At 34.9% G+C, this 23,413-nt stretch overlaps 3 protein-coding genes across 6 annotated transcripts; 2 read left to right on the forward strand and 1 right to left on the reverse strand.

Moving 5' to 3' along the window:
• Positions 1 to 4,611: 4,611 nt before the first annotated feature.
• LOC104892272 (probable E3 ubiquitin-protein ligase RHB1A) lies at positions 4,612 to 12,354 on the forward strand. 4 transcript variants are annotated; one of them, XM_048645164.2, is made up of 6 exons: positions 4,617 to 4,800; positions 7,820 to 7,873; positions 7,939 to 8,076; positions 10,526 to 10,946; positions 11,565 to 11,674; positions 11,774 to 12,354. In XM_048645164.2, exons 3-6 carry the CDS (start codon positions 8,005 to 8,007, stop codon positions 11,804 to 11,806), a joined length of 636 nt encoding a protein of 211 aa, XP_048501121.1. In that variant the 5' UTR covers positions 4,617 to 4,800; positions 7,820 to 7,873; positions 7,939 to 8,004; the 3' UTR covers positions 11,807 to 12,354. The 4 variants fall into 4 exon arrangements, with proteins under 4 accessions (XP_048501123.1, XP_048501121.1, XP_010676456.1 ...); XM_010678154.4 differs by lacking the exon at positions 7,820 to 7,873 and having other exon boundaries at positions 4,618 to 4,800; XM_048645166.2 differs by lacking the exons at positions 7,820 to 7,873; positions 11,774 to 12,354 and having other exon boundaries at positions 4,612 to 4,800; positions 11,545 to 11,675.
• Positions 12,355 to 13,826: 1,472 nt separating this feature from the next.
• Positions 13,827 to 19,962, forward strand: LOC104892273 (AT-rich interactive domain-containing protein 2). The gene is made up of 2 exons (XM_010678155.4): positions 13,827 to 15,427; positions 18,741 to 19,962. Exons 1-2 carry the CDS (start codon positions 14,474 to 14,476, stop codon positions 19,593 to 19,595), a joined length of 1,809 nt encoding a protein of 602 aa, XP_010676457.1. The 5' UTR covers positions 13,827 to 14,473; the 3' UTR covers positions 19,596 to 19,962.
• Positions 19,963 to 22,503: 2,541 nt separating this feature from the next.
• LOC104892677 (uncharacterized) lies at positions 22,504 to 23,286 on the reverse strand. Its single transcript, XM_010678667.1, has 2 exons — positions 23,049 to 23,286; positions 22,504 to 22,961 (listed from the first exon to the last, which is right to left on the reverse strand). The coding sequence occupies exons 1-2, from the start codon at positions 23,284 to 23,286 to the stop codon at positions 22,504 to 22,506; spliced, it is 696 nt and encodes a 231-aa protein (XP_010676969.1).
• Positions 23,287 to 23,413: the final 127 nt, after the last annotated feature.

Consider the following 23,413-nt stretch of genomic DNA (forward strand, 5'->3'; position numbering starts at 1 on the left):
ACAACTAATTATGAATAGATAGATGGATCCTCTCTAAGATCTGGGATCTTTAGATTGTCATGTATTATTTTTTTAACACAAACTAGCGATTATATATATTAATAAAACGTCATCTTACAAAACAACATTGCAACAAAACCTAGACCTAAACTGGAAAGTAGATAACCAAAATTAACCAAATGATAAGAGTTTAGGGAACAACAAAAGTGGAAGCTGCTTGAGGCTAAACCATTGGGTTTACCAACTCCTGCATATACTCCTGTAAAACGCATTGCGGTGGAGCAGTGTGAGTGACTTTATCCATCTCCATTTCCATCCCAAACCTGGCTAACTTATGGGCTACTATGTTAGCATCCCTCTTTGCATGAAGAAAAACAACAACCCAGTTAGTTTTTATCAGCTTGACTATGTCACAAATAATCGCACTGAGCTGGTGGTGAGGGACCTTCTCTGCTCTATCCATCATAATCTTCAATGCTTGAGCATCAGTTTCCACCTCTAACCTACTGATGTTGTGATCCTTAGCCATGGTCAAACCCTCTCTAATCGTTGCTAACTCAGCTGCTGCAGGATTAATAGCATCAAACTTGATTGAGAATCCCATGAACCAGGATCCATCTGTTCTTCTTATCACGCCACCCCCACTTGCCTTGTTATTTGTCTTCCAAGCGCCACCCGTGTTTAACTTCAAGTATCCATGAACTGGAGGCCTCCAAACAATAGCTTGACTTACCCTTGGCTTTGTAATGTTCTGTTTAAGGAAGGCATCATTGTTATGCAAATGATCAATAAGAAAATGGTTATATTGGGTAGAAGATCTTAACATTGCTCCATCAAAGACCGCTTTGTTCCTGTTCTTCCAAATATGCCATATAGCAATAACAAAGATCTCAAGCCAACCTTTCGGTTGTGAAAAATTAAGCATGATCCAATCATTCCAGTTGCTATTGAAAAAGCTTGCTACATCCACTTGTTTGGCTAAGTTAAAAAATTGAAAAATGCGTTTCCAGAGGATGCTAGCATGAAAACATTTTCTGAAAAGATGAATATGAGATTCAATTTGACCATTAAAACAGCATTGGCATTGGGGATTAAAATGGTGGATTTTTACTTGTAAATTTTCGGCAGTGGAGAGAATTCCATGAACAACGTTCCACAACAGCATCTTGTATTTAAAAGGGGTATTAATTTTCCAAAGTTTGGAGCAAAGATTCGGAATGGACCAATTGGAATGCACTCTATGGTTAGTACAATGATAAGCAGATTTAATATCGAAGTGACCATCCTTAGAGAAGATCCATCTTAGTCCATCCTTAATCTCGACCAGTTTGGGGAGGGGAATAGCTTTTATGGAAAGAGCAATGTCATGAGGGAGCAAAGAAATAATGGAGTCCAAGTACCAAGCCCCATTACGAATAATTCGAGCAACTCTCCAATGAGCCTTAGAATCAGGTATGTTAATGTCTGGATGTTTATAAAGGGGTTCATTCCCAACCAGTGGTGATACCATAAAGAAATGTCTTCCCCATTCCCAACATTATAAACTAGGCCCTTATTCAAAAGTTCTTTACCTTTCAAAATGTCCCTCCAAATAGTAGACTGAGATTGATTAGGCATGGCATCAAGCAGGTTCGAGTTTTTACAATATTTAGCTTTCAAAATTTGAACCCAAAGTTTATTAGGTTGCGTGAGGAATTTCCATCCTAGTTTGGCCATGAAGCAAATATTCCATCTCTTTAAGTCCCTGATTCCAAGACCCCCGCCAACATGGGATAACAGACTTGACTCCACGAGGTTCTAGAAATATAGTGCCGTTGACCTACCTTATTCCACAAGAAACGTTTAGTATTTTTTTGCAACTCATCAAGCACACTCATAGGGATAATGTTTGTTTGCATAGCATAAAGAGGGTATGTATTAAGGACCGATTTGATAAGAGTACATCTTCCTGCCATATTTAAAAGTTTTGCCTGCCATCCTCGGATTCTATCTTTTGTCTTATCTAAAAGCCCTTGATAATCAGTTTTTTTAAGCTTATTAGGTGAAATTTTAATACCCAGATAGCTCCCGAAGTCTGAAGAAACACGAAGGTTACAGTGACTTGAAATGGAAAGTCTGACATTATGGTCCATTTTCCTTGGAACAATGATGGTAGATTTCAAGTTGTTAAGGAATAGACCTGAAAGTTTCCCAAAATCCCTAAGAACTTCTAACATTACATCCATGTTAGCCCATGACGCTCTCCCAAAAAGGAAAACATCATCTGCATAGAAAAGGTGAGAGAGGCCAATATCTTTTGCAATCATCAGAGGTTTCCATAAGTTGAGATTGTCATGTATTATTATTAATTATAACATGTATTTCTTTAAAGTATACTACTTAGGATACTTTGAATAATTGAATAAGTTGTAAATGTTCGTGTTGGAAGTTGTGAGTTTGGCACTTATAGTAGGGGCTATTTATAATTGTTAGGGTTACTTCTAATATAATTGGAGTTATTTTTTATCCACTGTTGAGATTAGTTATTTGTATATGGAAGGTTACTTACAATTATTATAGGTTATATAAATTTCAGGGGTTACTTGTGTCTTGATATGTGTAGCCACATGGTTGTTAATCGTACGGCCAACCGCACATACAAATACTTGTTGTTTGCTTGTTTTAAATAACGCAACTTTCCTTTTGCACTATTTATATCTTAACTTTGACGATTTTTTGGTCATTAATCTAACATACAAAGAACAAATGCTATAATTTACTCATTTGGAGCTCTACCTATTATGTGATTATGCTCATTTGGAGTTTCAAATGAGTAATGAGTAAAAAAAGCTTTGGATGTATGATAAAAATTCTCAATACCACAATATCTTTAACTATACATTAGAAACTATGCAAAACAACAAAAAATGGTGGAAGTTATTTTAAGAAAAAAACGATCGGATTACATTGGAAATTATGCAAAACACAAACAAGAAATAATACAAAAAAACGATGGAAGTTCCCCTAAGAAAAATGAAGGACATCCCCGACCAAACAATGTTGAAAAATAGACTCTCTCTCTCTATATATATATATATATATATTTAAAATTGATCAAAATATGCAAGTAAACCAAATAACAAACATGCATCAAACTAAGTTTTTGTCTTTTAAATTTTTTTGATACATTCCAAGAAAAGTTGAATTGAAGAAACTTGTAGAAAATTTGACTATCAACTTCAAGTCTTTTATGTTTAAAGATTTTTTTATAAAATTTGGAGTTCCTTCTAAAAGGTCAACCCTAATAGAAAAAGTAAAAGATAATCTGAGATATTATTGATCGAAATTCGAAGTTATGCCATTCACTAGCAAACATGAATATTATATCATTCCCATTTTACTCCATCCGTCTCAAAATATAGTTTCCATTTCTATTTTATGAGTCAAAATTAAAAATCTTTGACCAAATATTCTCATTAATGTATACAAGAAAACATATTCATGTGGGGTGTTGTTTGATTCGTCTCAACATGTACATTCATAATATCAATTTTTTATATTTTTTACTAATACGAAATAAAAGATGTAATAAGTCAAAGATACGTCTCGGAGACTGTACAAAAAGAAATGGGAACTATATTTTGGGACGAAGGGAGTAAGGGCCTATTCTCTTCGGCATAAAACAGCTGAACTGAACTGATTGGAGCTAAAATGAACCGAACCGAACTGAACTGTACTGAATTGAATTGAATTGAATTGAATTAAATTAAATGTAATAAATATATAAATAATATTTAAACAATAATAATATAAATATTAAATAATAATTATAATGACAAGTAGTAATGATAAATAATAATAATAATAATAATAGTATTTTGGATATTTTTAAATGATAGTTATAAATAAATAATATTGATAATAATAAATTAATAATAATAATTAATGATGATAATAATAATTATTTTATATTATTTGTATTAATATATTAATACTTGATGATGATTATATAATAACAATAATATCTAAGAAGTAATTTAATATTATTATTTTAATAATTAGATGTAATAATATAATAATATTTAGAAATTAAAAATAATGATTGGATTGGACCGCGAAAATTGCATCATAAACCGTTTTGACGCGATTTGATTGGTTTATGGGCTAAAAAACGTGGGTTATTTGCGCTTTGACCTAAACCATGTTCCTCCTAATAATAATACTAATAATAATGAGTAAAGCTATAATAAACAAAATAATATATAGAAATAATAATAATAATAATAATAATTAATAGTAATGATATAAAAATAATAATAATAATAATAATAATAATAATAATAATAATAAGAGTAATTAGTAAAATAAATTATACCAACATAATAATAATATTTAACAAAATAGTTATAAAAGAATTAAGCTGAACTGAACTGAAAATAAGCTGGGGAAAACCGGCCCTAAAAGCCTAATCGCTACTTACCTTCCGTATTTGATGAGTATTTAGATTCGATAGCGGATAATAAAAAATTAATGTTCCACGTAGTCTCTAAATTGACACGTCAACTTACCATCTCTCCCAAAAACGAAGAACACGTACAACCAACATAACCCTTTTTTTCCTTTAGCGCGTGACAATATCAAAATCTCCTCCAAATTTGACAATATTTTTCTCGCAGTGGAAAATTCTTCTCTCTCTTTTCTCTTTTCTCTTTTCTCCGCTGAAAAAAAAAGGCGTCAGCTTAAACTCGACCGCCGAAATTCCACTCGCTTTCTCTCTCCTCAAACAAAACTTGCGTTTTTATCTGATTTCGATATTATCAGGTAACTATCTTCTTCTTTCTGAATTTCTTCTTCAATTTTCTGTTTTTAATTTCTATTTTTTTACTACTTTTTTAGCATATATTTGATTGAGTTTTTTGTTTTTTGTGTTTCAGCGACTTTTACTTTTGTTCATACTTGTGTTTTAATCTTTAGGTTTTAGTTCTTGCCTTTGTTTGTGCTTCATTTCAATTTGTAATTTATTTTGCTGATGGTGGTTAATTTTTAGATGTGATCATGTTTTTTAGGGGAGATGAGATTTTGCGGACTTGATTACTTAATTTTGTGCTGAAATTTCTGTAATTTTTCCGTGTATTTTCTGTTAATTGACTTTTCAAAATTATATATATGTATTGTTTTTGTTGATTGCAGTTCGTTGTTACTGGTTAGTGCTGTTTGCTCCAGAATTCAATTCTTTAGTTTAAGTTTGCATAATTTGTAATGTGTCGTAATTTTGTAAATCGAGTTTTAGAGCATATTTGGTTCAAACTCGAACAAAGAAACGGAGCCGTGGGAGTGCCACCAGTGGATGGTGGTTAATGATGGTGAGATGGTGGAAGTGTGAAGGTGCTACTGGTGTTGGTGGTCAGGGTGGGGAGGAGGTTGCCATGTTGGGGTAGTGATACGGCGGAGCTGTGGAGGTGCCACCAGTGGAGGAGATGGAGTTGTTGGCTTGGTTTTGCATTATGGCTAGAGACCGGAATCTGAGCTGCAAGGGAAGCATAGGTAACAAGTTGAGGGTTTTGGATTAGGCAAAGAGATGGAAAAAAATAAAAATAAATGTCAACCAAATGATTGGTAACTGGAGTCGATAATTCCATTCCGTTTCTGCGAAGCTAAAAAACAAACCAAACGGGCTCTTAGCTTCTTTGGGTATATTCGAGCTAGCTAGGTTGAGGGAAGGATGCAGGATTTTGTGGATGATCTCTTGTATTTAGCTATTTCCGGATAGGGCTTTTGATCTATATAACATGTCTTAAGGTTGAGTACAATGTCAATTCGAATATTATATGCAAACTAGTTAAATCTTAATAGCTGTGGCAAACTAATGAATCAAGTAGGAATCATAATGATGGCCAAATCCAACTTCGGTGGTAATATTTCCCCAACCTGTATGAAATTTTGACCGTTAATTTGTGGAAATATATATTCAGCTGTAAGAGATTGATTACTACTTCTTATGCTTATCTACTATCTGCGACACTGTTTTTGAGCAGAATCTGACATGGCTGAATGCCGAACTGCTTGATGTGGTGTTTCTGGGAGCTAGTGTGATCTCTTGATAGTATATTGGTCTTCCTCTAAGTCACCGTATCTTTCACGTAACATGGAACGGGCATACACCTGTATGCCAACGAGTTAATCGCTTGGGTGATGGATTACTTGAGGGTGCACAACCATGATATATAAGAGCCAGACGTGGCCCGTCAAGAAATTAATATGCCTACCATTGGTTAATAAGATTCCATGTTAAGCCATAGGTGACGGAGTACTTTACCAACTTAATCTACTCCTCATATGTAGATAGAACATAAAAAAGGTAAAGAAACCACGAACACCAAGAATGATTTCCTTCTCGCAGAATCATTTCCTACCCTGAAGTTGGTTGTAACACTTTGGCTACATCTTTGTACCGACATGTTTCTACTTTCTATAGGGTGTAAGAGAACTTTACATAGTATCTTAGCAAGAAATTATGTGATGAGTGTATAAATGAAGGATTAATGTAGATGTATATTGCTAGTATGAAGGAAATGCGACTGAGGTTCAAGATAGGATATATGGGTAGGATTGAGATTATATGTCCCGTTTGAGGTCCATCTTGCGTCCCCCTCACTTCTAATCTCACCACATCATCGATATGAAATTATCCATCTTAAATAATTTATGTAAGTGGGTGAGGTGTTAAGATAAGAACTATGTGGGACACTGGCAGGGGCGGATCCAACGTGGGTTCAGTGGGTTCAACTGAACCCACGTGGATCTGCGTCAAAAACTGAAAAACTGGGCAAAACAAAAGATGAAAATATATAAACAACAGCGCATTATTATTTCAGCTAAATGTGTCATGGCTCAGCGGTAAAGCATGTGTATTTTTTCTTGTTTTCCTGATGAAGGGTCGCGTGTTCGAATCTGTTTAATGTGTTGTTACTGTTTCGTCTTCTTTGTTTCCTTTTTTCTATCCTTCCTTTATGATTATGTTATATTGGTTATCTTTTCTTTTTTTTATCCTCCTTTATTTTTTTAGCTCTTTTTGTTTATCTATAAATTTCTCCCTTCCACCAAGTACAAATATAGGAAAAAGTAATAAATTTGATTAACTTCCATTATCTTTTTGTCTATATCATGCTTGAACTAGCTATATATATATTAATTCAATGAAAAATGTCTTAATAGTAATACTCAATTCGAGTTTATATAATGTAGCTTGTTAAAAAATTGATAGTTTTTCATTACTACAAGAAATTAATTTTACCATATTTTTTTTGTAATGATTTAATCGAGAATGAAAGCCTCACTAAGTACAAATGTTGATATATAGTCTAATTTTTTTTTCTTTTCTTTAGAAAATTGTAACTCCAAATAGAAAAATTCAATTTGAAATTTATATTAAAATTATTTTGAACCCACGTAGTCCAATTCCTGGATCCGCCACTGGACACTGGATGTGATATCATGTCCCTACCACGTGGGACATAGGATCCTTATTTGGATATATGATAGGCGTAGCAGCTTCATGGCCTTAAACTGTCAAACTAACTACTTGAAACCTGTACTATGCGTTTCATTGTAGTCATTGTGATTTGTAACCTTTAAGATATGTTTGAAAGATGATATTGCCACCAACCCTTGCACTACTATCTCATGCTTTTTAAATCATTTGTTTGTGAGCATTTGGGAATGCACGGAGGGTAATTCTGATGACCGTCTTTCTTCTTTATTTTGTTGAAGCTTAATTGATGGGTTCCTTAAATTGTTTGTGTGATGTCCCTTCCTGTTCTTTTTTTCTCATGCAATGTAGTCTGGGAGTAGGATGGTTGGTGTACATCCGGACCTCCCTGTGATGCAGCCTATGGTAGGCTTTCACTGAATTGCTGCTGCTGTTTGAATTTTTGCTTAAAGAAATATTTCTCTGTGCAGGGAGACAGGAAGATATGCTCCAAATTCAAATAATTTCAAGTGGATAACAGAGTTTAAGTGAGAAGAATGGGAGGTTGCTGCTGTTGCTGCTTTTCGTCTAGAAGATCTGAACCAGTTCGCTCCCCAACATACTATTATGTAAGAAATCTAGTTCTGATTACCCCCCCCCCCCCCCAAAAAAAAACCTACCCACCCAAAAAAGGAAGAATTGAATAGTTGGAACATCGTTTTCTATTGCCCGCCTTTTCATGTCTGATGAACCATTTCAAAAGTGATGGTTGTAAAATGTAAAGTGTCCAATGTCAGAGTTATGCTGCAACATTCATCAAGATAAATGCTTCTTTATGTGGTGAACATGCAATCTATTTGGTGACTCAAAGTGAAAGTCTGCCCATTTTGAAGAAGATAACTTGGTGATTAAGTAGCTATTATTGCAATTTCTTTTGACAACAGTATATGTTGTAACTTGGATAAGAATTTAAAAGGAGAACACACAGAGTACTATTTTTGGAATTTCTCACTTGCACTACAAACTCGGTAATTAATATGAACACTCCAACACTCACACTATTATTTTGTTGTGGAGCTGTCACCACTATAATCCTAATTTTTGGTACACACACTTAGTTACACTCTCTAGATTTTGCTCATACTTCTCTACACTATACAATACAAGCCCAACACGTACTTATACATGCAAGTTGGTTAAGATACTTCTCTTTTTGCTCTTTGCCGAAGTCAATGTCGGTCTGATTTAGTGGCCATTAGCTTCAATTATTGGAGAAAGATTTTCACCATGACCATGATATATTTGGTGGTGAAACTAGAGTCCAGGATTGATTTTTCTAGAATGCCTTTCCACACCCATCTCGCTAGAGGTTTCTAGGCAGTGGGAATTGCTTAATGTAATGTTTTGTCTACTTTTATCATCGCCTCGGGAGGCAATGACAGTGAGGCGATTCTTACCTGATCCACTCGTGGAACTTTAATACGACATGTTTGGGTTTAAGTATTAAATTTTATGCTGTGATATTTGACATAGATGAAAGGCTTAGAGTGTGTGTACCTACGGTAGACAGCAATTTTGCGTGAATCATTCCTTTGAAACACCATTATCTTAGCATGGCAATTATTTTTCTGCCATAGGCTTTAAAGTTTTAAATTGTTCTACTTCAAGAAATATTTGTTTAAAGCTGCAAATGACATTGTTTATGCTCAAATACTATATATAAATATGTTTTAGAATTTATGTACTTTTTGTTGTCCATTTGTACCTTTGTTTATTTTGGAATGCTTAAACAAGTAATTATTGCTATTATATCGAAATTGAGAATGATTTGCGTTTTTTTTTAGTGTGAATTACTAAAGATATCAGACTAATCATAGTTGTAATGTGACAAATTTATAATTGAAATAAACGGTAATATATCTTTTCCTCCAAAAGAAAAGTAACAGTCGCTCCGTTTCTTTTTAGTTTACTCACTTCACTTTTGGGGAGAAACAAGGAGGAAGTACAAAAGTATGAGGGAGGAACGGAAAAGGTGCACACAAAATCTAAAAAGTGGATTAAAATATCAAAAAATGGATGATATGTGTGGAAAAAGAGGAGAAAGTAGATGGGGCATGTTATCAAGAAGAGAAAAGCAACAGTGTGTAGATTTAAAAGAAACAGACCAAAAAGTAAAGTATATAAATTAAAAAGAAATAGAGGGAGTAGCTATTAGTTGGTTGTAATATGGAATTTGGACTAACGAATTAAATTTGTTAATGAAGTTATCTTGTTTTTTCTCAAATGAGTCCGAACCCTCGTGGCTCAATTTCTAGATCCACCACTGGCTGTGATGATGTTACAGCAGAAAGCTTCACCAAGCTGTGCTTTTTTTGCTACTATATTTGGGGTAAACTTGAAGACAATTGAGTCCCAAAATGTTGTAGATTATCCCAATAAGCAGTATGCAACCCGTCGAACTTCGGACTACATGTAGGATTTTGACTTGGATAGAACATGTTGGATGTTTGAAGCATACCCGTCCGACCACTAGCAGATTCATGACTTGGATAGAACATGTTGGATGTTTGAAGCATGATGACCTTCTGTTGTACTGGGTAGAGTTTTGTTTCTATAAAAAGGAGAAAGTAAGAAGGCAATTCTGCAGTGTAGATTGTGTTCATATGAGCAGCTGTTCATTCATGGTGCCTTTATGCTAGTGCAGGTCTGTTCAGAAAATCTACAACAGTCAAGTCCATGACCTGACACCTTCTTGTTCTTTGAATATGTATACACATACGCACACACATATGATAGGGAAGTTGTTCAGTGACATTGAGACACAAATTACTGACAGTCGTTCTCACCTCTCCTTCAAATAAAAGTATAAAACTCTAAGGTTCCTCAAAATATCAGAAAGCATCTAGTTCAGCATTTCTTTGCTTATCAGTTTTTGTCAAACTTTTTCCTTCATTGTCGTTTAATTGCTAATGGAAGGTAGAAGTATGAAACTATCTTTACAGATCACCAAATGTTTGCCATTCTTTTAGTATGAAGGCGTAAGTGTTAGAGGTTGCTCATAGTTTGAATTTTCTGCAGTGCCCTAGGACATCAGAGGAGCGTGAGCCTTTGTCTGCTAATCGTGCAACACCTTCCGGAGTGGCAGGAGGACTGCTGGTTGATACCAATTTGGAAACATCAAGTCCAGACACATACACTCCACCTCCTGCTCCTATTCCATATGATGTTGATTTAGGACGTCCTCGGACGCCACATGCTAGAGAGTCCCATCTTTCCAAGAGTGACACAGCAGCCGATGTAGCAAACTCTGGTTCTGAGGAGGGGATGAACAATGCTGATACTCCAGATAATAGAGAGAAGGATTTGAAAGATATAGATGGTAAAACACATTCTGTTTTGGAGATGACCCCATCTGATAAATTTGAAGATGATCTTAAGAAGCCAGTTGAACCGAATTTCACAATCATAGAAGAGGAGGATTGTCCTATATGCCTCGAAGGTAACAATTGAATGAGGCCTTTCTTTTCGTAATGAACTTCACTTTTGGGTTAAGACTTAAGAGTGGAGACTAAGGATGGTTGTAAATGTTGAATGAAAAATTGGAATTGGATAGAGGGGAAAAAAACAGTTGGACAAGGTGTTGGGAGAAAGAGAAAAAGCTTGATGGGATGGAGGGAGAGAGGGTTAAAAGTAATATTTCCTCTGTTTTTAAATGCATGCAGCATGTGCCGAGTAGCCACTATTTATCTACAACCTTATCTCATATTCTCTAACAAATGTATAAGAAAATAATATAGTCAACTGTGGATTGATTCAATTCGTCTTAATGCACACTTATATAATATCTACTTTTTATAATTTTTTGGATGGAGTGTAGGCAGAAAAAGTTGCATGTATTTAGAAACGGAGGAAGTATTTGAATTTTTGTACTCGGAAATTGGGATGTTACGATCTAATATGGTTAGTGTGAAGTTCATTTCTAAATGGGGGGAGTTTTATAGTAGTGAATAAACGATGGTGTTGGCCATTTGATGACTTCTGATTTTTGTTATATGTAGCCGTTACAGTCTGCTGCCACTGATCTGATTAATGTATAGTTACTGATTTTTTTATGCAGAGTACTCGGAAGAGAATCCAAAGATGGTGACTAAATGCGAGCATGATTTTCATCTTTGCTGCATTCTTGAGTGGATGGAAAGAAGTGAAACTTGTCCTGTTTGTGATAAGGTCTTTTTATTGTTTACTTTACCCTTCAGATGAGTAAGACTCCAATCGATCTACCATGCACCTTTTTTCATCTTAGAAATGTTTTGACTTGTAATGCAGGAAGTGGTGTTTGATGAAGATTTAGGTGTTTAGCCTTGTTCCAAGCTCAAGTGTTTGTGGTAATCATTTGATTTGTGTCGCGGTCGCAAGGTGGCTGCTGAGTGCTGCTTGATATGGGTGTTGATGTATTGTAGTTTCACGATTTGGTGTCAGTTTAGTGATGAATGATGATGCATATCTCGAGTGGTTCTTTAGACCAGAAGATTTGAAAGGAAAGAGTTCAAAGAACCATTTGTTATACGTTGGAGCTTAAATCGCCTCGGTGAAAAAACCATGGTAGCATGCGGTACAATGCAGTGGGGCTTGAATATGGATTGCATTGTACTGTATGCTGTTTCTATACTGGCAAAATTTGGCGGGAAGGAGTAGGTCCTTTGTGTTTTCTGTTCTTTTGGGGGTTTCTTCTGTTATTTTTTATACATACGTGTATAGCCTATAGGTTCATTCAACAAGAAAATAGGCAATTTTAGTCTCTCAGCTCTTCATTTTCTGGCGTGTGCTCCTTGTTGCTTTTGCCGATTTGCTGCATAATGTATTAATGTGAATATAAGTTTGGTTGTATTACTAGTTACTACAGAGCTCATGTCTGCTTTGGGATTTGGTCCATTTGGATGATTATTGGATGACAATGTTGGGATGTCTAATCAATTTCGACTTACTTTAGACAAAAAAGATTTAATAAGTTCCAATACGTTATGAAAATAAGTTTAATTAAAGGGCGTATTGTCTTCACTTGAAAAATAAGTTATCATGTTTTTTTTTTGGATAAACAAGTGTGATATATGAAGATAAGCTATAATAAGTTTTGATAGTTTTAATAAGTTCTAATAGGTTATAGATTAAGTTTTGATTAGTTTAGATAAGTCTCAATTAGTTTAAATTTACTCAAAATAAGTCTAATGGAATGCAATCAGGAAAAAACTATCTCATGGGTATGTCTTGCTTATTTATGCTTTTGCAAATTTTATTTCTTCCACTTAAAAGAGTTTAAGAGAAGCTATCAAGTTGACCTAATGAAGCTAAGAGAGTTGTGTATCTTTCTTCCTATTTAAGTTTTATGCATCATCCATATGTAAAATTAATCTAAAGTAAAAGCCAAATTGGGGACTATAACGAACTTGATTTTATTCGATCTACCTCTAGATTTAACAATTTACTTTATTAACATACATTGAACCATTTAGGTTTAGTTCAAGTTTGTTATATATGTATAAATCATACTCGTATCAAGATCTATTAGGTTAACTGTTCAAATCATCAATGCGATCAACCAAATACAACGTAATCTATCGTCAAAACAACTAAAAATGACATCACCATAATAAGACAACCAAGATCAACTAGGCAAAAACCATGGATTATAACTTAGAAGGGGAGGTACCTTCCAAGAACGTTTCTCACCTAGTCTTTCTAAGATGCATCACAATCCTTCTTTCCTCTCATTTATATAAAGGTAGTTTTATTTTTTATAAATAATTCAATGCTTGAATGGAGGACGCGCAGCGCATCAGTCTTGCATGGCACGCGAATCATCGTGTCTCGTTTTTTGATAGCCTATTTAAATTATTATCTCCTTCATAATTTGTACAAGACATCATGAAGAGCTCCTTCATATAAAGTGGAGCAAAATTTTGTCCATCACCAATGTCGGACAATACCAAAAAATTGAAATAACCTTTCAAGTCTGGACCAACTATCCCAAACTTTTCAACAGACTCTTGAATGAATATGATTTTCTCTCGTTTATTTTTCTATAACTTTTCATGAATTTAATTATATTGATCACTGTCTTGCAAAAATGGACGAGACTGACTTTAGTAATGGAGTTTGGCTAGATTGCGGTCCTACTTGAATCACTAATTTGATTATAGCATATATATTTCAAACTCTCTTATTAATGAAAGCTTTACTCTTTTTCAATTCAAAAATTATAATTTATGACTTATCTCATTCATACTTATAATTATTGCTAATTAAGTTTTAATAATTTCTATACCAAACCCATATTGCCAAAACATAATTTTCTATATAATAATTAACCAACCATCCAAAAAAATATCTTATACTCCATCTCTCTTTGTCCTTGCAAAGCCACACCAAATTTCCCCAAAATCGAAATCAAAATTATTAGGGTTTTTTTTTCAAGCCCATCTTGTCATGCTCTCTTAGGAATTTCCTTAATCGCACCATGTATTGACCCAACTTAAATTCCTTCTGTAATTTCACCTCAATTAGTCTTTTATCCTCGTTATAATTCCATTTCCAGCTATTTCCTTGTGATTGCTTATATACATTTGCAAAGCTCTCATTTTGCTCTATTCTTAGCTGTCTAATAATCAGACACCAAGTTTCTTTCTTTTTTACTTGTCTTTCCCATTTTCTGGAGTTCAGGTGAACTCTTATTAGCAGAAGAGAACTGGGTTATTTCTTGCATGTCATATTTCTTAAGCACACATCAAGGTATATAATTAAATTAAAAGCTTTGATCTTTAGTGCCCATTTTCAGTTTTTTAGATTATAAAATGCTGTGTGTTTTAATCTGTTATAATTCATTGTAACTTGAGATAGAGAAACAGAGTGAAAGTGAGGGAGATTTTGCCCTCAAGATCAAGTTTTTTTGCTGTATTTACCTACATTTTAGTTTTTGTTTTAGAATTGATTAATTGGGTAGGGAGGGAAATTGGAGAAGAGGGTAAATTAATGGCAGAATGGTCAATTTTTGATCATGGGTCTGAGTTGAATTGCACTGAAAATAGTGAGAGCAATGAGATGATTGATGGTAGTTTATCTGAGAGTGATGATGATCTGAAATGGGGTGATTGTGATGAAAAACTGCGTTGTTTGTTTGATCAAGTTCTTATGGTTTTGTTGAGGGGTGTGTATGCCAAGAATGGGAGTAGGCCAATACCTGCATTGTTGGGGGACGGTCGAACTGTCGATTTGTTCAAGTTATTCTGTTTAGTGAGAGATAGGGGGGGTTTTCATTCGGTTTCGGAGCATAAGTTGTGGGGGTTGGTTGCTGAAAAGTTTGGGTTTGATTGTACAATGTGTGCATCTCTTAAGTTGATCTATTACAAGTATTTGGATGAATTGGATCAATGGTTGAATAGAATTACTAGAGATAGGGTTTCAGCGAATGGAAGTTATGAATGTGGAGGGAATTTGGGTTTATTGTCATTAGAGTTAGAGAAAAGGTTAAGGAATTTCTCAACAGATGAGAAAGAATTTGCAAAGGATGATAATGTTGGATATGATGAAATGTGCAAGAACATTAATGTTGCCATCAAGGGGACTTTGCTTTTGCCAGATGCTGAAGAGGATTCTAAAGTGCGTGACGTCGTCATTAAATTTGCTGTTGATGATGGGGACATGTTATGTGATAGTAAGAAGTTTGTTGAAAAGGCAAAGGAAAGTGCCATTGACGAAAATATGACCTCTCACAAGAGGAAGCGCGACATGTTTGGTGCAACACTGAGTTGGATGATCAAAATGGCAAAGAATCCTTGTAATCCATCCATGGGATTAGTACCTGGAGGCTACAAAGGAAAGGAAAGCGGTTACAAGGATTTCTGGTCAATAGCACTTTTTGTCAGAGAAGCAAGATTGCAGAAAAAATATATTGATATAAATGATCAGCAATCTCGTTTTCATCAGGTATTAACTGATCCCTTCATCTTGGCATTTACTATGTGGATTGTCGAATATGATGGTTGAACATATGATTAAAAAGCTAGATCATAAAGCTTAGATGTGAGTGTCATGCTTATTTCTATTCGAATGCTTGACCAGTTGACCCTCTCTAATATGTCTTACGCTCTGTTTTGTCCTTGTTAGAACGTCAAGGGGGGAACTTTTGAGTTTTGTTGTGTAATTGTTTATAGCTCTTGTTGAAGTATGCTTTGATATGAATATCATTATTTACCGAAAGAATAGCTATATGATGGTTAACTTGAAGTTTCACTAACTTGCTGACGTTATCCACTTATAATGGATGCATGATTATAATTAATCAACTAAATGTATGTGATATACTTGATTGGTATTGCATAAAACAAACTGAATCCAGAATTTAAATCTTCGAATATAAATGCCAAATTGTGCATTTGGAGTTTTCCTTTGAGACATCAACTTCCAATTTTGATAAGCTTACTCTTCGATGACTTTTAAGATGTCAGCTCTCAGTCTTATGAAAAGGTTAGAAATAGGTGCCGTGTGAAACAACCCCACTGAAAACCTAGTATAAGTTGCCTCTACTCCTAATGATGTCACGGTTATCTATAGAAATTGAAATGTAACAGACATGAGACCTTTCTTGAAGGGAGAGATGAAAAGTAGCCTTTCAGCAAGTCATAATAATATTGATTAATGCTTCCTCACTGGGAAAGAGTTCATCACGTACTTGAGCATGATGAAAAGAACCAAAGGACTATGGTTAGAGTTTGAGTACGGTACCGAAGGAGGTTCAGCATTGTGGAACTGTCAAATGTACGCTAAATTTGGTTAAGAATGCAATGAACCCTATAAAATTTCTCAGCGGAACTTCTCTAGTTAAGAATTTAATTGTGCTCTATATATGTTTTCTGTAGAAGGTCTCATGGAGGTATGAAAAGAGTGTTCAGAAACTGATTAAAAAAGTGGAAGCTTGACATGTTTGTCAGGTCATCAGTAACCTTTCTATCTTGACATGTTGCTTTGTCAATCAATGATATTTTTTGGCACGATGAAATGTGATATCTATGCAGTATGGATACTGAAATGAGAAAGCATGAAAACAGCATTTTCTATAAAGTTATGAAACCAAAAATCCTATACAATAAATCAACCTTTTTTCAGAAATGTAAATCTCTTATGAGTGTTATGAACTTCAATTTTTAGTGAATTTAGAGTTGGTTTGGATTTTGATTGAAGTGGTTATTGGAAAGAATAGCTCATCTTTGGACTTCAAGATCCATGAGGGGAGAGAAATCATTGGTTATATCAAAAGAGGTTTCCCATGAGTTTTCGAGTTTCTAAGTTTCTAAAACATGGAACTTGACCTTCAAGAAAGTTTGTGTGCATCACAATGGATAGGTGATTGCTTACGGTCTAGCCTACTGTGGGGTGACATATAAAAGATACTCTGAAAATCATGGTGACTTTGACTGGAAAATAGAAGGACTCGTGATGAGGCTCTGTGAGAAAGGAATATCGTGTATTTATAAATATCTAATTTTTATAATTTGTACTTATACGGAAAAGACACATGTAGTACTTCCTCCGTTCTTTAAATAAAGGATGCAACATTTGCATAGTACACCGCTATCCAATGCACTACTTTGATCCTTAATATCTTTAATTTTGCACAGGTAAAACATATAAAAAGTTGATATAATGAAAGTATACATTAAGACGAATAAAAGAGATCCCACATGACTATATTTTTTCTTATACACTTTTGTTAGAGAATATTGGATAAGGTTGGTAGATAAATAGTGGTTATTATGCGAATGTTGCATCCTTTAAAGAACGGAGGAAGTAATAAGTAAATGAAAACAAGATCTGGTCCGGTCCTAAATTTCTGGTCTGATCTGATGAACACAACCTAAATGATCTTCGTTGAGAGAATCTTGAGAAGCTAAATGTTCCAAACAGAAGTGATAGTGGAATGGCAACTTTAGGAGCTCTTTGACTATGTGACTGAGAACTACTGAACTTCCTTTTCATTCTTCCCTTTTTGTTAGCGTGAGGATAACTAAAATTAAGTGTCATTGGATTTCACAAAAAAAACACTATAATTTCGTGAGTAATGACTGAAGCAATTATGGAATGGAAGAGAACATTATGCTCGGATATTGTCATGAAAAATGGATTGAAGGTATTGAAGATAAAGGAGTACTTCAATTGTTACAAATGTATTCATGTGGGATCTAAAGGGAAAAACAATGAAAGTGTATTAAAGATTAGAAACTGCATTGTTACCCAAGTCCAGCTTTCTCTTACTATGGCAGTGTTTTCTTGGTCCACCATTATTTCCTTCAGTCCCTCTGTCCATGCCTGCAAGATATAATTTCATTTTGTTCCGTCAGTAACAGACTTCGAAAGTAGCATATGTAGCTCTTATTGGGTAATTTTCACAGCCGGTATCCTGCATATACTTGTTTATACTACTAGTATGAGTTTACTGTCGGTCTGTCGCATTTGCATTTCGAGGTTAATCAAATTACACTAACCTTATTTTCGTAATAGACTAAAAGTATGCCCTTATTTTCGTTTCTTTGTGGGTTAAAGTGATAGGTTACTCTTTCCTTAAGTAGTCTCTCAAAAGGATGTTAAGAAACATCATTTAATTGCCTTGTGTGATCATCTCACCTTCATCCTTGCATTCAGAGGCCTGTGTGCCTCAGCCATTTTGTGGGTCCAATGGTAGAGAATCGAGCTCTACAGTATACCATATACCGTGGGATCCTTTTTTTTTCTTACATTTGTCTCCTCCGACCCCCCCGAGGAAAAACAATCTTATTCTTGTGGCTTCAGGCTTGTATAATATGTTGGAAATTCCTTTCTACATCTGCTTGTTGTGATATCTTTCTTTTAGAATTTTTAGCTTTTCAGGTCACTGCATTTATAAAAACTGCCTGCCTTTCTTTTTCGTGTTCTTCTCCCATGTTTAGCTGGAGTATTTGCTGCATTGAAAGACTAGAATTGGTCATGCCATTGGCTTTGGATTTGGAGCAACCTTCATATGTAGAACCACTAACACTGAAGATGGCTGCTTGCTGCTAAATTGTTGTCATGCTAGGGTGACATAGAATGCTAATTGTTGTTTCTTAATTGCTTCTCTTTTGAACTGTATTTACTCTCGCATCATTTTTTAGGTGAGGCTACTACCTCAACTGGGTAATAATAGATATGTGGTGAATACATAGGGTGGGTATGGCCAATGTGATAGTTATGTTTTCAGAGGCACTGAATATCTCTAAATTTGCAGAAGAAACAGAAGATGCACCCCTCTATGTATGAAGATGATATTCTCTCTAATAGATGCAGCAAAAGGCTGTTATCTGTAGTGAATTCTCCTTCTTGTCAATGTTGCAAGTCATCATCAGTTGACGAATGTAAGCTAAAAAGTCTTTCCGAGTTGCCACTAGAGAATGGGTTGCACAAGCAAGAGCTTGTGAATGGGGAGTCTTCAGACACAAAAATAGAAGTCGATGAGGCCCCTGTTGAGAAGCATGTCTTAGTAGGGCCACAATTTCAAGCTGAAGTCCCTATTTGGACTGGTATAATTTCAGAGAGTGACTCTAAGTGGCTGGGCATTCAAATTTGGGCTCCTGATTTGCAAGAAGAGAAATCCAAATCCAAATCCTGTAATGAAATCAAACTTCCAGGGAAGGGAAGACCAAAGTCTTGCAACTGCCTCTTTCCAGGTTCGGTAGAATGCTGCAGATTTCACATTGCAGAAAACAAGAAGAAATTAAGGCATGAATTGGGGTTGGCTTTCTATCGCTGGAAGTTTGATCGGATGGGTGAGGAGGTCTCTCTCTCTTGGTCGATCGAAGAAGAAAAGAGTTTTAAGCAAATCATTAGATTGAACAAGCCATTCTTGGAAAGATCATTTTTCCCTAGGAAGTCGAGAACCGAGTTAGTTAGCTACTATTATAATGTCTTTCTGATTAACCGTAGAAGTTATCAGAATCGTGTGACTCCAAAAGATATTGATAGTGATGATGACGAAAGAGAGTTTGGGTCTGTCAGTGAAGCATTTGGGTACAATGCAGTGAAGGTCCGACGATCAGAGCCCCTGAAATGTTTCCAAAATGAGCAGGTTATTGATTTGGATTAGTCTTCCATAACTAGGATGAATTGATGAAAGCACATCGTAGCTTACTTAAAGAACACTCATGTTGGAGCCATGTGTTTTCACCCCTCGTATCATCCTATGCTCATCTATGGTAACAGGACTTAGATTAGCCAAAACTTGTACTAGTTACAGACAGACCTATGTTTACCAGTCTGGCTACCGATAGCGCGGTCAGTTTGTAAAGCTGTTTTACTGACCACAGAGCTTCTCAGTTTTGACAGATTTCCTTTTCAAAGTTTTTTTTCTTAAAGTATCAGTTTCTAGTGAATATATGATACATTAGAAGCTAGTGAGGATATACATCATTTTAAATTTCATTGGTACATATGCTATATCATTGGACCTCTAACTTGTGTACTTTTACAAGTTCTTTTTTTTTTTTACTTTTTAGATGCTTTCTCACTTTCTCCATTAGTCCATTATGCTTGGTCAATCTTCCCCTCCCCAACCCAACTTTGAGGAATTGTGTGTATCTTATCTATATGGTGGAGTCTAAATTGGACTTTAGCAGTACACTATTGCAGTCCAAAGGAAAACACAAAGTTCAATCTTGTACCTGAAGTCCATGCAAAATGTACTCAACTATTCGTTTTAGTACCTTGTACAGTTTTCATATCTAACCCTTGTAGTATTAACTTGCTTTCATTAGTCGTGAAGTTATAGTTCTAAACGATGAGGAAAGTCTCGATAGAGTACCGGAGTACTGATGACTGAGTGTGCTATTAGTTGTTAGATGTTACATACTTCCTCTGTTCTTTTATTACTGCAACATTGCCTTTATTTGGAGGTTTATTATTAATTGCAACATTACTAAATTTGATTATGTTTTCTCTCTATCTCTCTCCTTATTACATAGGTTTCTTTTTTCATCTCTCTATCTCTCTCATCTCCTTAAAAAATGTACAAATCCTATATGTTGCAATTAATAAAAAACGGAGGAAGTATAAAACTTGTCATTAAAACAACAAATAATTTACTATTTAGAAATTATGGTGGATGATATATTCGTCATAATTTGTTTTTTGACGAGTTAGGTATAACATATATGATATATTCGTCATAATTTGTTTTTTGACGAGTTTGGTATAACATATATGATATATTAGAAAACTACTTATATATGTTGGCACATTCTTTCTAAAGCCAACCCTCATTAGATATAAACAACGGTTGCCGGGTCAAAGACGAAGCATATAATATATAAGAGACTCAAATAAAAGAAAATTAGGAATTCTTATAAAGTGACTCCTCATAATGTAATAATAAAAACAGAAAAGTATACTAGCTTGTACTTCCTCCTTAATCAAGTATGATTTCGCCCGGTATAAAGGTGCAAGTGTAAGCACCATAGCTTATTAATGATTTAATGTACCATGTACAATACCCTAATGAGCCAATTAACCTGGCTAAAATTAGGGCTGGCAATGGGTCGGGTTGGGTCAAGATCAGGTTGGGTTGGTGGGTTGGCGGGTTGAGAATCCCTTGACCCAACCTGACCTGTTAACTTAAACGGGTTGAAATTTACAACCCAACCCAACCTTATGATAAACGGGTCAACCTTCGGGTTGACCCATTTAATTTTTTTTTCGTGTTTTTTCTAGAAAAAAAAACAAAAACAACATAATTTATTTGCAAATAACAGTAGGCAGCAAATTAAAATTAATTCATTATATAACCATATGATAATATTGTTCAAAATCAACATAACTTTTGTTCAAAATCAACACAAATGTTCAAAATTAACATCATTACAACTTCGTAAGTAGTTATTTAACCTTAAGTGTAATGATTAAGTAAGAGCAGTAGAGTACTCCAAATTCTTTTAAGGGTTTTTAGCTTGTTTTTTCATAAATGGGTTAGGTGGGTCAAAATCAGGTTGGAATTCTCAACCTGACCCAACCCATTTAATTAAACGGGTTGGGTCAGGTCGACCCATTCAATTAAACGGGTTCAAAATTTTGACCCAAATGAGTTGGGTTCGGGTCGGGTTGGCGGGTTGGGTAATATTTTGCCAGCTCTAGCTAAAATGGTTGGCCATCTTTCAACAAACTTGTTAAGGTGAAATAATGTCAACAACATCGAGTGTGACAAATTTGACATCTATTGTAGACCATCATAATAGGGGGACAAAAATAATATCAATAAAGCTTATTTTTAGGCCATTATGAAATTGTTCCATGTATTGAGGAGTAGTGGGGCAAATAAATTTTTTTAGCACATAGAGTATCTTAGAAGATGAGTGTGATTTCGTCTACGCGGAACCTTACAATGCATACACCAAACCATATTAGCATTAGTCTTAGCCCCTAACTAATTCGTAAAGTTGCTATGAGTATTCACCAAATAGTATATGATATATGATATATGATATATGATATATGATATATGATATATGATCGGAATCAATAAGAATGTATCATCGATTAATGAAGTACCAAAAAAACAATAATTATCTAAGTTGAAATAAAATCATTAAGATGGACATTAAATCATACAATAAATCAAACAATATTATAAAAATAATTCAAATGAACAAATTCATAAACTAAATTAGTAATAAATAAATATTTTGAAACACTTCCTTGTACACAACATTGTTCGTAATATTTGAGTTTCCTCGATCTTTATCACATATTAGAATCTTTAATCCTCTTTTATTGGTAACTCTTGATATAGCCACATAAAATTGTCCATGGCTAAAAACAAGCTTAGGAAGATATAAAGCAACATGTGATAGAGATTGTCCTTGACCTTTATTAATTGTCATTGCAAAACAGACAATCACGGGAAATTGTCTCCTCTGAAATTTGATCGAAAATTTTGTTCTGTCAAATGAGGTCAGTGTCATTCGTGGAATAAACACCTTGGTCGTCTATGTTATTTCCAGATATCACCACGACTTGATGCAACTGCGAAGGTCCTTAACAACTAAATGCGTACCATTACACAACCCAAAACTCTGATCGATATTCCTGAGCAACATAATCGGTGCCCCAACCTTCAATCTCAAACTATGATTTGGTAATCCAGAGCATTTGATTGTACTCAAGAATTTGATAGAATACATCTCATGTACTCCAAAGTTTGCCTCCTCATTTGAAATTGCATCTGAACTGAGATAAGTTCTTTCTTCACCTGGCAATTGGGACAACACATGATCATTGACAGTTTCAACGATGTCATGAGTCGGTGCAAGTATGACCCGCTCTTGGAAATAAGTAGGTTCCCATAAATGATCTTCTAGGTTAAGATATGTGCTCTCGATCATAGCCGCAACGGGGTCATCTTTTCCATCTATTAAAATATCATCAAGTATTTGCACACTTGCCTCCCAGTCATTAGGCTCTCCTACATTGCCATCCCCAATATTCAGTATCCATTATGAGAATTTTCGAATTTCATTCATTTCCGTGTTGTTAGACCCTGGCCTTAGACGCATGTTTTTTGCTAGCCTGCGCACATGACAAAAATCCCACAAGTATGAATTGTTGATCACGGAGAAGACAATGTCTTGTCTGCTTCCTCCTGGAACAACATGTAATATTTGTCTGACATCACCAGCCAAGACCATCACCTTACCACCAAAAGGCACATATAGGTTTCTAGGATCCACATATTGCATAATGTCCTTCAAACTCCTATCTAGAGCTTTGAAGCAGTATTTATGCATCATGGGTGCTTCATCCCAGATAATTAATAAGTTTTGTCTTGATTAGCAGCGCTGCTAAGTCTGATTCTGACTTCATCCCTATACACTTTGAGTTTTCATCAACATTTACATTTATTCGAAGTACGAATTT

Source organism: Beta vulgaris, chromosome 5 (assembly GCF_026745355.1).
Source record: "Beta vulgaris subsp. vulgaris cultivar EL10 chromosome 5, EL10.2, whole genome shotgun sequence".
Lineage (NCBI taxonomy): Eukaryota > Viridiplantae > Streptophyta > Magnoliopsida > Caryophyllales > Amaranthaceae > Beta > Beta vulgaris.